General features: G+C 45.0%; 1 protein-coding gene across 1 annotated transcript; it reads left to right on the top strand.

Annotated features, from left to right (window-relative positions):
* The first annotated feature begins 9185 nt into the window (after positions 1–9185).
* On the top strand, positions 9186–14138 carry Pax4 (paired box 4). Its single transcript, XM_046422353.1, has 10 exons — positions 9186–9198; positions 9743–9873; positions 10174–10389; positions 10695–10770; positions 11756–11881; positions 12088–12170; positions 12556–12625; positions 12982–13037; positions 13311–13452; positions 13999–14138. The coding sequence occupies exons 1-10, from the start codon at positions 9186–9188 to the stop codon at positions 14136–14138; spliced, it is 1053 nt and encodes a 350-aa protein (XP_046278309.1).
* Positions 14139–15541: the final 1403 nt, after the last annotated feature.

Raw genomic sequence — 15541 nt, 5'->3', positions numbered from 1 at the left:
ATAAATAAATAAATATTAAAAAAAAAAAAAAAAAAAAAGACAAACCACAGACTTAGAGAAAATATTTGCAACCAGGTATATTCGCACATGCCTGTAATCCCAGCAACTAAGGCAGGAGGATCATATTTTCAAGGCCAACTTCAGCAATTTAGCAAGACCCACAGCAATTTAGCAACAACTTAATGAGACTTTCATCAATTTAGTAAGATCTCATCTCCAAATAAGAAATAAAAAGTGTTGGGGATAAAGAAAACATTTGAAACATATAAGATAAAGGACTTATATCCAAAATATATAAAGGACTCCTAAAACTCAACAATAAGAAAACAAACAATCCAATTAAAAAGTGGCCCAAGTCTGGAGATGTAACTCAGTGGTAGAGCACTTACCTAGCATATTTAAGGCCCTGGGTTCACTCTGTATTTAAAGTGGGGATGTGGTTAGACACTTCACCAAAATATAGGTACAGATGGCAAATAAGTATATAAGAAGATGCTCAACATCATTTAATATTAAGAAATGCCAAATTAAAGTGAGATTCCTTTGCACATCCATTAAAATGACTAAAAAATAATTTTAAATAAGAAATGCTGGCAAGGACACAAAGGAATAAGGGCTATCATCCACTGTTGTTAGGAATGCAAAATAGTACAATAACTTTGGAAGACAGTTTGACAGTTTCTTACAAAGTTTCTTAAATCTAGGCTTATCATACAATCTTGCAATTGTGTTCCTTCGTTTTTACCCAAATGAGTTGAAAATTTATGTCTGCACAAAAACCTACACATGAATGTTTATAATAGCCTAGAAGCAACCAAGATGTCCTTTGATATCCTTCAACTGGTGAATGGAAAAACTATGGTACATCCATACAATAAAATATTATTCAGTGATAAAAAGAAATGAATTATCAAGCTATGAGTAAACATGAATGAATCTTAAACAGATATTACTAACTGAAAGAAGCCAGTCTGAAAAGGCTACATGGTTCATAGGTTCCCTTATACAACATTCTGGAAAAGGCAAAACTAGAACAATGATAAAAAGATCAACATTTAACAAGGTATTAGGGGGAGGAAAAGGGGTTGAAGGTGAAGCAACAAGATTTCTTAGGGTGGGGAAACTACCCTGTATGATAATGAAGCTGTGGATATATAATACTGTGTGTTTGATGCCTATAGAGCTTTTCAGCACAAAGAGTGAGCCTTCATGTATGCAATTTCAAAAATAACTTGTAGGGGTCAGGGGATCCTAAGATGGAATGTAGAATGTGACAAAATAAATTACATGTCTTATACACACATGAAACAACCTCACAGAAGCGGGTGGAGGTAAAGGTATTGATTTAGTAACTTTAAAAATGAGAAGAATTGGGCTGGGGATGTGGCTCAAGCGGTAGCGCGCTCGCCTGGCATGCGCGGAGCACTGGGTTTGATCCTCAGCACCACATAAAAATAAAGATGTTGTGTCCACCAAAAAAAACTAAAAAATAAATATTAAAAAATTCTCTCTCTCTCTTTAAAAAAATGAGAAGAAACTATAATATTAAAGGTAAAGAAATTGTACATAAGCATTGTATTCTAGTTGATAAAGTATTTTCTTTTGATGGTTTGTGTTAATAATTCTGATGCTACAACATTGTGCACTGAAATTGAACTATTAAGCAAATAGATGGTGGATTATGGGAGCCAAGTTTCTCACTGTTGGAATGGGGGAGAGGCTACAATGATCCATATAATAATAGATTAAAGCTGGAGATGTTATGTTTATTTTAATGTAGATACAAATTTTTGCATGTAGAAATATTTATAGATATATGTACATGCATGGGCTAGTATGCATACATATATCTTTTTGTTCTTTCATCTGAGACAACCCAGAAGTACTAACACCCCATTAGCAACAAGCAGACTAGTGCTTGGATCTTGGTTTCTCATATCATTGTCTGATAAAAGGGACTAGGGCTCCTTGGAGAAATGGCTGATTCCAGGAGTGGGAAGTACACAAGATAAACTTGGAGTACCCTACAATATCAGAAATTAAGGAAGAACAACCCCCCAACAAAATATCAACTAAACCCCAAGGGGGTAATGTCAAAGGGACATAGGAATCAAGAGAAAGTTGCCAATGGCCAAAGAAGGAAAAATTTAAGAAACAAAATAAGGTAGCATATGGGATTATTGCCTGGGGATGTGGCTCAGTGATAAGAGTTTTTGCCTAGCATGCATGAGGCCCTGTGTTTGATTCCTAGTACCACCACAAAAGACCTTGTCTCAAAAAAACAACAAAAGCAAACCTATTGGATTACAAACTAAAAAAAATGCATTTCCTTATCAATAAAATAAATCCATGTTGATCTAAATAAATTATTGAGCAAATAAATAAATAGCAGAGGAGACAAATCTCCACAGCAGAAGAAATCCAAGCGATCTATGTAGACATGCTACTCGCAAGAAAATGGAATGCAACTCTCTAATCTTTAAGTATGAGTTGTGCATAAGGACTTCCCTGGAAAAAGTACTGCATGGAAAAGTGGGTGAGAATAACTTCAGTGAAAAAAACTGACAAACACTATCTCAGGCAGGTAACCAAGGTCAGCATCAACAGCAATAAATCATGTTGACACTGTGTATCCTTAATGTATGTGATAGATATTACTGTACCTCTTTGATTTTCTTCCCCCAGATCCATAAGCCCAGTCTAATTACAAGAAAAGAATTAGAAGATCCAAAAGGGAGGGAGGAATAGAGAGAGGTTGATCAATGAGTTCTAATACATAGATAGGACTGAGAAGTTCCGGTGTGCTATATGGCACAGTTGGATGACTAGAGATAATGACAATGTAGTGTATATTTCAAAAAACTAGAAGAAAGGATTTTGAGTGTTTTCACCATAAAGAAATGATAAAATATGATATTTGATAAAAAAAATTATAAAAAATGATATTTGAGGAAGTACATGTTTAACCTGATTTTAGCATTATACAATGTATATATATAAAGTCATCACATGGTGCCACATTAATATGTATATTTTTTGTGCTTTTATATACTAAATTCTAAATGTAATTAAAAAATTTTAAATGATTCCAAATGAGGGACATTATTTAAATATTTGACTCCTCAAAGCTGTCAAAGTCATCAAAAACAAAGAGAAGTTTGAGAAAACATCACAGCCAAAGGGAATCTAAGGAGACAGGATGATTAGGTATAGTGGGATATTAAGAGAAGCTGAGGAAATATGGAGAGTATGAACTTTAAGTAATAATAGCATCAATATGTTATTAATTATAATATACCATATTAATGTAAAATGTTATTGAGGAAACTGTGGGGCATATGGCCATTCTCTGCACTATCTTCAAAATTTCTCAGTAAATCTAAAACTGTCCTTAAAAATAAAGTTTATTAAAATGAAGTTTATTTTAAAACAAACAACTCATTCTCTGCCTCCCAGACCCTCTGCCCCATGCAAGGTAGGGCCAGTGGGGCAAGTGCAGAGTTGGCAGTTCCCAGGGAACTGATTGAACTTCAGTTTCCCAGCTCCAGCTTGAGTCTGAAAACCCCAGTCCTGGAGGGCCCCTTTCCACCCCAGGGGATGCGCTTGCAGACCCAAAGAGCAGGCACTCTCCACAGGAGGCTGGCAGAGTGTCATTTGACTGCCCTAGTCTGCCGTGGTTGCAGGCATTGTGACACTCCTGGCGGCTCTGAGCTGGCTCTTCATAGTGTGCCCTTCACATCTCTCTGGGCTTCTTGCCTGGCCTTCCTATGCCCTTGGTTCTGGCCCCCCAGCTCCCTAGGGAGTTCATCTAGGGCAGTACAGACTCACTACCCCACTAGACTCATCCTAGTCCTGGAACAAACATGAAGCAGCCTTGAGCTCAGAGATCAGGAACTCATTGAGAAAAGATGTGTGAGGGGTATTTTTGTGTGTCCTGAGTTCATAGCCCTGGTTAGGGCTTTGAGTATGTTCTTCACTCCTTTCCTGGGGCGATCGAAGGGAGGGAGCTGGGTCCCAGCCTTATAAAAGCTTAGCAGAAAATCACGGAATTGGCAGACAGAGATAGTTTTGGTGTTGGAGTAGAATATGGGCTGGGAGAGTAAGGTGGCTGCATAAAACTCTGAGGGTGGGAGATGCAGCTTTAGCATGAGGAACCCGAGCTCAGGAACATCCAGGGAATGTAAAGAATCCCTGTGTTTTTGTAGCAAGGGAATCACCTGGACTTTACAATGGGAGGTACTAGCTGCCAGAGAGTGGTTTTGGATAGGTGACTTGTGCGCTCTGGAAGGCTGAAGACTAGAATAAGATGGGGCTCTCTGGGAAGAGGGAAGATGGAGGTTGGGACTTCGCAGCCTACAAAAAGTCACCATAGGGAGAGGAGAAACAGCCTGGAACTGGTGTCACCTCCCCCAATAGGTGTCAGAGGAAAGTCAGCAGGTCTCTGCGCCAGCCGCGCCCTATCTTCTCCAGCTTTACGCACGGGCTTAGCTCACCTTCTAGACCCGAGAGGAAATCAGAAGAACTCCAATTACCTCTCTCCTGAGGGGAGGACTTTTTCCACAGCCATGAGTCTTTGTACCAGAAGCTTCCAAGGGCAGAAGAAGCCATGGATTAGGGCTCTGCCTCTGGGGTGAGGGACAGGCTGGAATGGCCAGGGCTGGCTCAGGAGAGGGGCGCACAGACTGGCTGGCGGGTGGCAAGACCTCTGAGTTAATGTATAATTGTGAGCAGATGGCGGGGGCTGACAGCAGCTTAGGGCCTGGGCCTAGCTAATGAGGGACAATTAGCCCCAAACCCGGTGGGGGCAGTTGAGAGAGTCAGACAGTGAAGGCATATATTTGCTTCTCAAACAGTCTGGTGCGCTGGGCAGAGGGCTGAGCTGTGGAGCCTTTAGGCTTGCTAGGCCCCCAGCCAGGGCCCTTTTCCTCTTTTCCCTCCCCCCATCACCTCTGGGTCGAAAGCTTCTGTTTGTTCAGACCCGAGAGCCAGCCATAAAGGCGGAGGGAGAGGGTAGTTTATGGGGGAAATCGCTGCCACCACCATCTGCCAGGGCTTGTCCTTTCTCCCCCCTGACACCCCTATCTCCACCCTTATGCAGCTGTCTCTGGGAATAGCCAGTCAGGACATGAGCCTTGAGCCTCCAGATGCAGGGGCAGATTCAGGGGGGAAGGTATGGGCAGAAAAGGGGGACTAAGAATAGGGTTACCCTATGTCTTTCTGGGGACCTTCTTTCACTAAGGCATGACTAAGTAGAGTGACCAGCAGTTCCTAGCTGCCCTGAGATGGAATGGGCTCTGCTTTCACTGGGCATGTGCTGTCCTTCTCACAGTGCTGAAACCACCTGCTACAGTCTTCCCTGTGCTCCAGAGCTCTGGACCAGCCTGAGGATGCTGGTGGAGACTGGAAGAGGAGGGGAGTATGTGTTAGGGTAAGGTGGAAAACCACTTCTGGGATACATTTGGCCTTTGAGAACAAGAGTTACCAGCCCTAGGATCAAGATGAATGTACCATACCTACTCCTACCCCCTCAAACCCAAAGCAGTAACTAATAAGATCCATTCTTCCCTTCTCTGACTTCTGGTTCTAGTCTTATTGCCCTATACCCTGCTTATTTCAGTCTGATTTCTACAATGGAATCACAAGATCTGAAGTGTGGAATGAACCCAGAGGGCTTTGCATGTTGGCTTCTGCACACCCAGCAGGGATCTGCCCAAGACAATGATAGCAACAAAACTTTCAATCGCTGGAGGCTATGTTCACTTCCAGCAACACACTTACTCCATAGGGACAACCTACCCAGCCACTGGTGCCCTCATTCCAACTGTGACCCAGATAACCTATGGTGTCTTTTGTGAGATGCTTGTTATCATTAATGACTGAGAATCTAAAGGCACCAAATTCCTCATGAGACAGAGCCTGATAGAATGCGAAGAAGGAAGAAGGAAAAAACAGGTCCCATGCCTCCTCATTAGCACCCTGCATGCATCTCTAACTCTCGGAGGCTCATTCTCACCACCACTATGGTTTTCAATGCTCTGAAGTCCAGGATCCCCCTGTTTCCATGAAAGAACTCATCCTTGGTGTCATCTCAGTCAAGCAGCCAGCTGGAGCACTGGTGAGAACACTCTCTGGAGAGAACTTGTGCTATGAGACACGTGCTCTCCATCCACCCTCTTTCTCTCAGAGCCAACTCATTTTGTGTTTATACCCATTTATCTTTTATAGAAATACACACATGACCCAGGTGTTGGCCCCAAAGCCCAGGCATGTACATTCTGGCCAGGAGCTATATCAGTGTTTCTGGCAGACTCCTTTGTGCTTCTATGCATTTAAAACTTTGGCCACCCAGTCTGAAGTTCCCCATTTTCCATGTTCTTCATGTTCTTCAGGGGTGCTGATCCCTGCATGGGAGCACTCTGGGGTCAGGGGGCCTGCATGAGAATGGCTCTGTACCTGCTTCAGGTTGGTAGGTGGACCTAAGGTGGGCTCTGAGGACTCCCACAGAAGGACACAGTGGGTCATTGGCTGTGGTTTGCCCTGCCTCAGGGCCAATGTCATTCAGCCCCAAGCACACCTCCCTCCTCCTCTCTCCTCTGCTCATGGCCTGTGACATCACTGGCTGTTCCCAGAAGGCTGCCCTCTGCTCCTGAGCACAGGCTCTTTGTAGCTCTGGACCCCCTGGTAGGACTGAAGCAGGAGAAAAGTGGAGCTGTTACCAGGATCAGCCCACCAGCATCCCTGGAGCCTGCAGGGGTCTCTGGAGCCCAGGACAGGATACCTAGACCTCCCACCGGAGCTCTCACCTGATTTCCTCCACCCAGGTAGCTCACCTGCAGGCTCATTGTCTGCTCTGCCTCCCATGCTGTCTCCATGTCTTTGTGTGGCCAAACCCAATTCTAACTCTTCTCTGTTCTTGCAGCTATTCACCCTCCCTCTGTTTCAACCCTCTATCCTGCTTTCCCATCTTGTTATTTTTTTTAGACAAGTCATTGAGAATGTTGGGCATGTATGAGAAGGCTGTTGGAAGTGGGGTTTCTGTTTGTAATTTGGGGCATGATTCTTTTTGGTCTGGAGATCATTTAGATTTTAATATTGATTCTGCATTCCTACAGCTGCTTTGAGCTCTAGGTCACCTAGGAAGAGAGAGCCCTGTTAAGGATTGAGAGTTTAGCTAAAATTCTGTGCCCTCATCCTCCTGTCCTGGCATTGCCCTTCACAGTCCCAGCTTGACTCTCTTCTCTCCATTTCTTTGGTGGCAACTAGATAAACATGAAGCAGGAGTAGGGGCAAAGAGTCTCAGGATTAGGAGCCAGAGATTTTGATTTCTGGCAAGGAACTGGCTTCTAAAACTTGAATCTTACTCTGAGTGGCCCCTGATTTGTGGAAAACCCAATTTGTGCCTCTGTTTTCTTTGGAAAAACCTCTGCCTGCCTTCCCAACCCTGTGGGAAGATGAGAACTGGAGGGGGAGTGTATCTCTACCTACTTAGAAAAATAAGTTAATTTAGCTACTGAACTTAAAACAATAGGGACTGAATTCCATACTCTTTATAATTTGTTCTTTCACCCTTGCTAGTCTCCTTTCTCTGCTGCATGGTAATCTCTTGGGGAGAATAAATCTTGCCCCTTTTCTTTTTACTGCCTTCCTACTGAACGACCAACAATGTGCTCATGCTTATGACCTTATTCAGTAAATAGTTGCAGATGAGTTAACTGGGCTTAGATGGCATGCTTATTACAGGAAAGTTTCATGTGTAAACTGTTTCCAAGCATCACCTCCATCCCAGCCATGATTCCAGGCATGAAAAGAAGCAGTTTCAGCTGAGTATAGTGCCTGTAATCCCTGAGACCTGGGGGGCTGAGGCAGGAGGATTTGCAAGTTCAAGGGCAGTCTAAGCAACTTAGTGAGACCCTGTCTCAAGAAAAAAGAAGAAGAGGAGGAGGAGGAGAAAATAGCTTTGACTTCCATTAATTATTAATGGATGATGAAAGTAAAAAGACATGGTGGCCTATGGCTTATGTCCCTTGCCCAGAGACTCTCTTGTGCTCAGGATGGTTGTCAGCAGACAGCTCTCTCCCTCCCTTCTCTATGTTCAAGAAGTATTAGTTTAATGAATGAATATCTGATCCCAGAAAAGTCATCTCTGAAGGTGAAGTTCCACTGTGAGATCTAGACTCTTCAGGGTTAACAGGAACCAACAACTTCAACAGATTAGAATCTGCTAAGAGTGCATTTTCTATGAGAAGTTATAACCAGTATTGTTCATCATGACTTCCAATGCGTGGGACCAGAGCTCACTGCCTGGTGGGGCAGAGCTGAGCCTGACATTTCCCCAGAGCTTCTTAGAAGATATGAAAAAACAGGAGCAAGCCTTTCCCGCAAAGTGCTCTGAAGGAAACATTTGCCTGGTGGTTTGGAGAATTAATCCAGGACTGCCTGGTAGTGAAAGTGAAGCCCTGAACTTGGGGACTCAGGGGTCTATGGCTCAAGTGTTTTTGCCAGGGGCTGGGAAGACTAATGAGTACCCAGAGACTAGAGTTGCCTGTTTTGAAAAGAGAAAGCTGGAGTATTGGGAAGTATCATCGCTTTCAACCTCCCCAAATTTCTGTAATGGATATTCAGGAAATGAGATTTTTTTCATTCTTTCTTATCCAAAAAGATCCAGTCCTCAGCCAATCCTATGATTTTCATTGCATAAGAGTTTAAGTTAAAAAAATTCTTTTTTTTTTTTTTTTTTTTGAGTGGAAGTACTGGGGATTGAACTCAGGGGCATTCAACCACTGAGCCACATCCCCAGCCCTATTTTGTATTTTATTTAGAGACAGGGTCTCATGGAGTTGCTTAGTGCCTTGCTGTTGCTGAGGCTAGCTTTGATCTGGTATTCCTCCTGTCTCAGCCTCCCAAACTGCTGAGATTACAGGTGTGTGCCACCATGCCTGGCTAAGTAAAGAGAATTCTAATGCTATGATTTGAGTCAACCTACAGGCAAATTTTTGAAACCTGACCTTCTATCACAAAACATTACATCCCAAACCATTTCAAGCAAAATTTCAAAAAGACCTTATCCAGATAACCCCCTATTATTTGCAGACCCAGCCTCAAAATAGGAATAGAAGCTCCCAGAAGGACTCCCCAATCTTCCAAGTTGGCTTCCTGTCTTCCTGCAGGGAGGGTCAGCCTGGAGCATGCAGCAGGATGGTAAGAAGCCTGAGAGAAATTGGAAGAACGGGGCTGGGGTTGTAGCTCAGTAACAGAACGGTCGTCACATGTGTGAGGCACTGGATTCGATCCTCAGCACCACATAAAAATAAATAAATAAAATAAATGTATTGTGTCCATCTACAACTTTAAAAAAAATGAGAAGAATGGGGAGGAGGACGTTCAGAGACAGCGGAGTAGTGGTTCAGGACTTTGCTTTTATCAAGATGATTTCATCTGCCCTTGGCCAATGTTCTGGAAGAAGTTTTTTCCAGTCATTTTCTCTCTGTTCCACCCTGCTTTGCTTAACTCAGGAGAGTCAGTACAAGATTCTCCTGAGTTAAGATTTGGTCAAAGAGCAAAGATTCACCCATGAGCCAGCTTCCAAGAAGAGTGGCATGTTTTGAGGTCCCTGGGATCAGGAGAGGAGAGGTCTCCTGGGACCAGATTTACTCTATGGTGGCAAGACAGGCAGGAGGGATCTGAGAGACTCTCTGCCAAGGTGGGAAGAGGAAACGTATGGGTGCTTCCTTCTCATGCCCAGGGATCAGCAGCATGAATCAGCTGGGGGGACTTTTTGTGAATGGTCGGCCCCTGCCTCTGGACACCCGGCAGCAGATCGTGCAGCTAGCAGTCAGCGGTATGCGACCCTGTGATATCTCACGGAGCCTTAAGGTAATGCCAGAACCTTCACCCAATGGTGAGGCATGAATTAGTGAGAGAAAGCCCCTCTGAAGACAAGAGTCTGAAGTTGTTACAGACTCTGAGGGTCTTTGGGCTTGGGCTACCTCCTATAAGACCCTTTTGATTGGTAAGGGGAGCTTTAGGAACATAAGTGTGTTCCTAAAAAATGCAGGACTCTCAAATCTGGTCCAGTAAGTCTTGCTTTGCTTTGTAGCCTCCTTCCATCCCAGGGTCACTCACCCTCCTTCTGCCCATCATGTCTTAGTTATCCTTGCTTTTCACCTGATTCAGGTATCAAATGGCTGTGTGAGCAAGATTCTAGGGCGTTACTACCGCACAGGTATCTTGGAGCCCAAGGGTATTGGGGGAAGCAAGCCACGTCTGGCCACACCCCCTGTGGTGGCTCGAATTGCCCAGCTTAAAGACCAGTATCCGGCTCTCTTTGCTTGGGAGATCCAACGTCAGCTTTGTGCTGAAGGGCTTTGCACGCAGGACAAGACTCCCAGTGTAAGTGACCCCCATCCCTGCACTGGGGCTGGCAAACAGGCTTTTGTTCGGGGAGCTCAAGATCCCTTTTTATTGGCAACTCAATCCCAAGCTGGGGGTGGGGTCCTTGCATATTCTGACCCATAACTTGCTCTTTTGAAAAGTGATGGTTTGCGAGAGAGATGAGACAAAAGCATGGGGAGAGAGAGGAAGCTGCCCTTGGGAATGAGGTGTGGGTGGAGAGAGAAGGCATACTAGGGGGCTATCCTCAGATGCAGTCCTGGGTCTGTACATTATCTCCTCACTCAACACCCCAACACTTCCAGGTCTCCTCCATCAATCGAGTCCTGAGGGTGCTACAGGAAAACCAAGGACTGCCCTGGCCACAGCTCAGGTCATCAGGTAGGCTTGGAGTTGCCCCTCAGGGATAATCAGAACCAAAACCTCAGTATTTTATGGCTCTTAAAACACTGTGTGTGTGTGTGTGTGTGTTTTATACTGGGGATTGAACTCAGGGGCACTCAACTACTGAGCCACATCCCCAGCCCTATTTTGTATTTTATTTAGAAACAGGGTCTCACCGAGTTGTTTAGCACCTCACTTTTGCTGGGGCTGGCTTTGAACCTGTGATCCTCCTGCCTCAGCTCCCGCTCTGTGCCCCAACCATTCTTTTTTTCTTTTTTTGGTATTAGGGATTGAACCTAGGGGCACTTAACCACTGAGCCACATCCCCAGCCCTTTTTGTGTTTTATTTTGAGACAGGGTCTTGCTAAGTTGCTTAGGGCCTTGCTAAGTTGCTGAGGTTGGTTTGAACTTGCAATCCTCCTGCCTCAGCCTCCCAAGCTGCTAGAATTACAGGCATGTGCCACCGCACCCAGCTCTCATTCTTTTATGGATCACCCTCTCAACAACCCAATAAGGAGGGCCTGGTAAAGAGCTTTATTCTCTCTTGGCAGAAAAAAAATTGAAGTTCAGAGAAGTGGGGTGACATACCAGAGGTCATCAGTCTGTTGCTGGCAGGTCATGGAATGAAATCTAGGTCCCCAGACTTGTAGGTTCACAGGATCTGCTGAGGAAGAAGCAGGACTGGGTCTTCTACACCCTCCTTCTGCCTTATACGTAGTTTCTCAGGGTATCCTCATGTTCTATGGGATTGTGCAAATGGGGACCATATCTTCTGCTATTTTCCCCAAACACAACAATATACTGAGTACATTTCCCATCAAGGGCCCCTGAAATAATCCCCAAGTAATTGAATGCTTTACCACCTTGGCTCTCCTCTTGTACCCATGCTGTCACCTAGCTGCAGTGCCAGGGACTCAGGAACCCCATATGATCAGAGAAATCACCAACACAGACCATCTCGAAACATTGTCCTCCTTTGCAGCTGTCTTGGCTCCAGCTCTTTCCATTCCACATCATGGCTCTGAGCATCCCCAAGGTCCCACCTCAGGGGCCACCCACCGGAATCGGACTATCTTCTCCCCAGGCCAAGCAGAGGCATTGGAGAAAGGTATTGGGCTACAGTGGATGATGGGGCAGTGGGTCCTTGGTGTGACATGGGGGCAGCAGCCTTGAGACCTGTGGCCAAAGGCTAAGAAGTTCAGGCTGCAGGTAGCTCCTGCTTGGGAAGGTAGTTTAGGTTTATATCAGGTGGAGAGTGAGGCCACGTCTTGCTCCCTCCCTGTGCCCTTGCTGTGTGAGCCTCCATCTCTGCAGAGTTCCAGCGTGGGCAGTATCCTGATTCAGTGGCCCGTGGAAAACTGGCTGCTGCCACCTCTCTGCCTGCGGACACGGTGAGGGTGAGTTATGTCATACTGAGTGAACCAACCACAGGGGAGAAGAGTCTGTACTGGCCAGAGTACAGTAAAGACTCCAGTACTGGCCAGAGCTATGGATTCTGGTGAGGTAGAGAAGTGGGCAAGAAGGTGGGAATAAGCTTGTTTGGAGCAAAAATCAGAGATGAAGCCCTCCTTGTTCTCTGATTGTTCTCTCTTTCCTGCCCAAGCCTTTGAGTTGAAGAAGGGGACAGACAGCAAAGGTCAGAATAGGGAGGAAGAACAAATCAGGATCGAAGAAAGTTCTACATTCTGAGTCCAGGCCAGGTGCCAGGTGCCTCAGGTGACAGCAGCAGGTGCCAGGTGGCAGAGAGAACAGCCAGTAGCATGGTCCCCATTTTCCCCTCAGGTCTGGTTTTCTAACAGAAGAGCCAAATGGCGCCGGCAAGAGAAGCTGAAGTGGGAAATGCAACTGCCAGGTGATTTCTGTGCATATCCATCTATACATCCATCAGTCCCTCCCATCCATCCATCCATCCATCCATCCAGCCAGCCAGCATTTACACAGTACCTCCCATGTACCAGGCTCTTTGCTGGATGTTGGGCACACATAGTCCCTACTCTTAAGGGCTGCACTGTTCCCAGAACCATCCCTGGGATTTAGTCTATCTTTCTAAAGAAAGGCAGTTCACGGTTGTGACATCCATCTCCTCCCATCCCTGCAAGAAGTTGCTGCCTTTCCTGGAACCCCCTGCATTGAATCCCCATCTTTCACCATACTCCCTCTGCTCCCAACCAATCCCTCCCTCTGAGTGGATCCACCCCGACCTTGTAGGTGCTTCTAAGGATCTGACTGTACCAAGGGTGTCCCCATGGATCATCTCTGCACAGGTACTTTGGAAGAGAGGGGAGTTTGTCAACTGGAAAGATTGAAGGGCTCACTGCCTCTCCCAGATCTGGTGAAGGCCTGAATTGGGACCTACAGCTCCCCACAGCCCTCACTGTGCACACTTACAGCTAGTGCTGTTCCCTAGTCTACTATGTGAATGGCACCCTCTGGAGTTGTGCAGGACACAGCCTGTGGGAAAGGGGGTCCTGGGATCCCAGGCCTTTGAAACATTAAGCCTCATTGGCAGCTGAGGGTCACCTTTGGTTTTTTACTAGCAGCCCCCTGGCAGTATTCCCACAGCAGCTCTGCCAGCCCTGGAACCACCTGGTCCCTCCTGGTCTCAGCTGAGTTTGCAGGCAGCACCAGACAGGTGTCTGAGTGACACTCCTCTCCAAGCCTGTCTCCAGCCCTGCTGGGGTAAGAATTGAAGCCAGACCTCAATCCTACAAGGTATGGGAGGGCTGATTGACTTCTAGACCCACAGAAGGCATGGATCTCCAGTTAGGGCCATTGAAGGATGTCCAGTTAGGGACACTATATAGCTTTCCTTGCATGATTCACAAAGTTTGGGACACTAGTACCCCTGAATCTATAGTAGCACTGAGAGCCACAGTGGGTGAAGGGAACTGGGATTGGGATTTGAGTGTATATATTCAGGGTAGGGAATGGATGTGTCAGCCCTTCCCACTCAGTGATTTTGAGGAGAGGATGGCAAGCAGTTAACTCAAGCCCCCTTTCTTTGTCCTGCAGGCTACTTGCCCCCTCAGCTATATTCCCTGATTCCCTACTTCCTTGTCCATCCTTCTGCTGTCCCCATCACCAGTCTTGGTGGCCTTAAGGCTCTGGTCGGGCCTAACCCTCTGCTACAATAAAACTTGAAATTAGGCAAGAGACCCAGAATGTGAAGATGGGGCAGGATCTAATGCCATCTTGCCCATTGTCCTTACCATCTTGCCTACACAGATTGCTGTGCCTTCCTCCTTCCTGTGGCTCCCCCTTCCTGTGTGGACCTTGCCTGGCCCTGCCTCACTGCCCCTCCTGCGCATCATGTGATTGGAGGAGCTGGAGAGGCAGCACCCATCCACTACTCACACTGGCCTTAAGAGGCCTCCACTTGGCAGTAATAAAAACACATTTTAAATTAGCAGTAATTTCTTGTTGCATTGTTTTCCTTGTGAGCACCAATATGCCCACCCCTATATTTAATAATTATGCCTACCTATCTACCTACCTATCCAGTGTTTATATGTATGTATCCAATCAATGTATTTGTCTACATATCTATATATCTTATCTACTCCATGGATGTATGTCTGTATGTATGTATCTACTTATCTATTTATCTATCTATGTGTTTGGCTAATCAAAGGTCTACATATAAACTGGGCATGGTGGCGTACTTCTGTAATCCCAACAGCTCAGGAAGGTGGTACAGGAGCATTGCAAGTTAAAAGCCAGCCTTAGCAACTTAGCAAAGCCCTAAGCAACTCAGCAAGACCCTGTCTCAAAATAAAATATAGCGCTGGGAATATACTCAGTTGGTAAGTGCTTGCCTCGCATGCACAAGGCCCTCAGTTCAATCCCCAGCACCAAACACAAATAATAATAATTAATTAATTAATTAAATATAAAAAAGGGCTGGGGATGTGGTTCACTGGTTAAGCACACCTGGGTTCAATCCCCAGTACCCCCCCAAAAAAAGTCTACATATATATGTGTACATATTCACACATTGATATTATATCCTGGCATTTTATTCCTAAGTCTTCCAGCAAGCATCTCAAAAAAGAGGAACTTTTCTTAATAACCACAATACCATATATTCACCTAAGAAAATTTATTATAATTCCTTAGTTTGAAAAATAGACATTGAGGGGGCTGGGGTTGTAGCTCAGTAGTAGAGTGCTCACCTAGCACGTGCAAGGCCCTGGATTTGATCCTCAGCACCACATAAAAAAATAAATAAAATAAAGGTATTGTGTCCAACTACAAATAAAAAATAAATATTTTTTAAAAAATAGACATTGATTCCCTAATGCATGTGTATTTTTGTCATCATGGCAAATAGAGTAGAAATGGCATTTTTCATATCCTGCTTTTCCATTTATACATGCTCAAGGGCATGTTTGATTGGTTCTTCTTGGCAGTAAGTTCTGAATTTTCTCAAGTCTGTCCCCTTGCAAAGAAAGCTCTAGGTCCTTCCTGTGGAATCTTGGAATGTGGGGAAAGGGAGGAAAACAGAGAAAAGAAGGTGAAGAAGGGGATATTCAGAAAGATGAATGAGCTCATATCTCCAAATTCTTTCCCTTTTGAAGGTCAGAAGATAAATAGTAATAGTGCCAAGAGGGTTGGGAATGGGGGAGTGGAGTCATGTTTGTTTACTCCCACCTTGGATAAGTACTGATCCAGAAGTTGTCACTCAAGAGATCTTTTTATTAACAAATAACCCAAAACTATGCTTTTCAGTAATTAGTGACCAGCAACATGTAGCCACTTAAATGTCATT

Source organism: Marmota monax, unplaced genomic scaffold, assembly GCF_021218885.2.
Source record: "Marmota monax isolate L192 unplaced genomic scaffold, Marmota_monax_Labrador192_F-V1.1 WCK01_AAM20220418_F8-fsc00027, whole genome shotgun sequence".
NCBI lineage: Eukaryota > Metazoa > Chordata > Mammalia > Rodentia > Sciuridae > Marmota > Marmota monax.
Note: the sequence above shows the minus strand (reverse complement) of the source record. Positions and strands in the feature narration are given on the sequence as shown.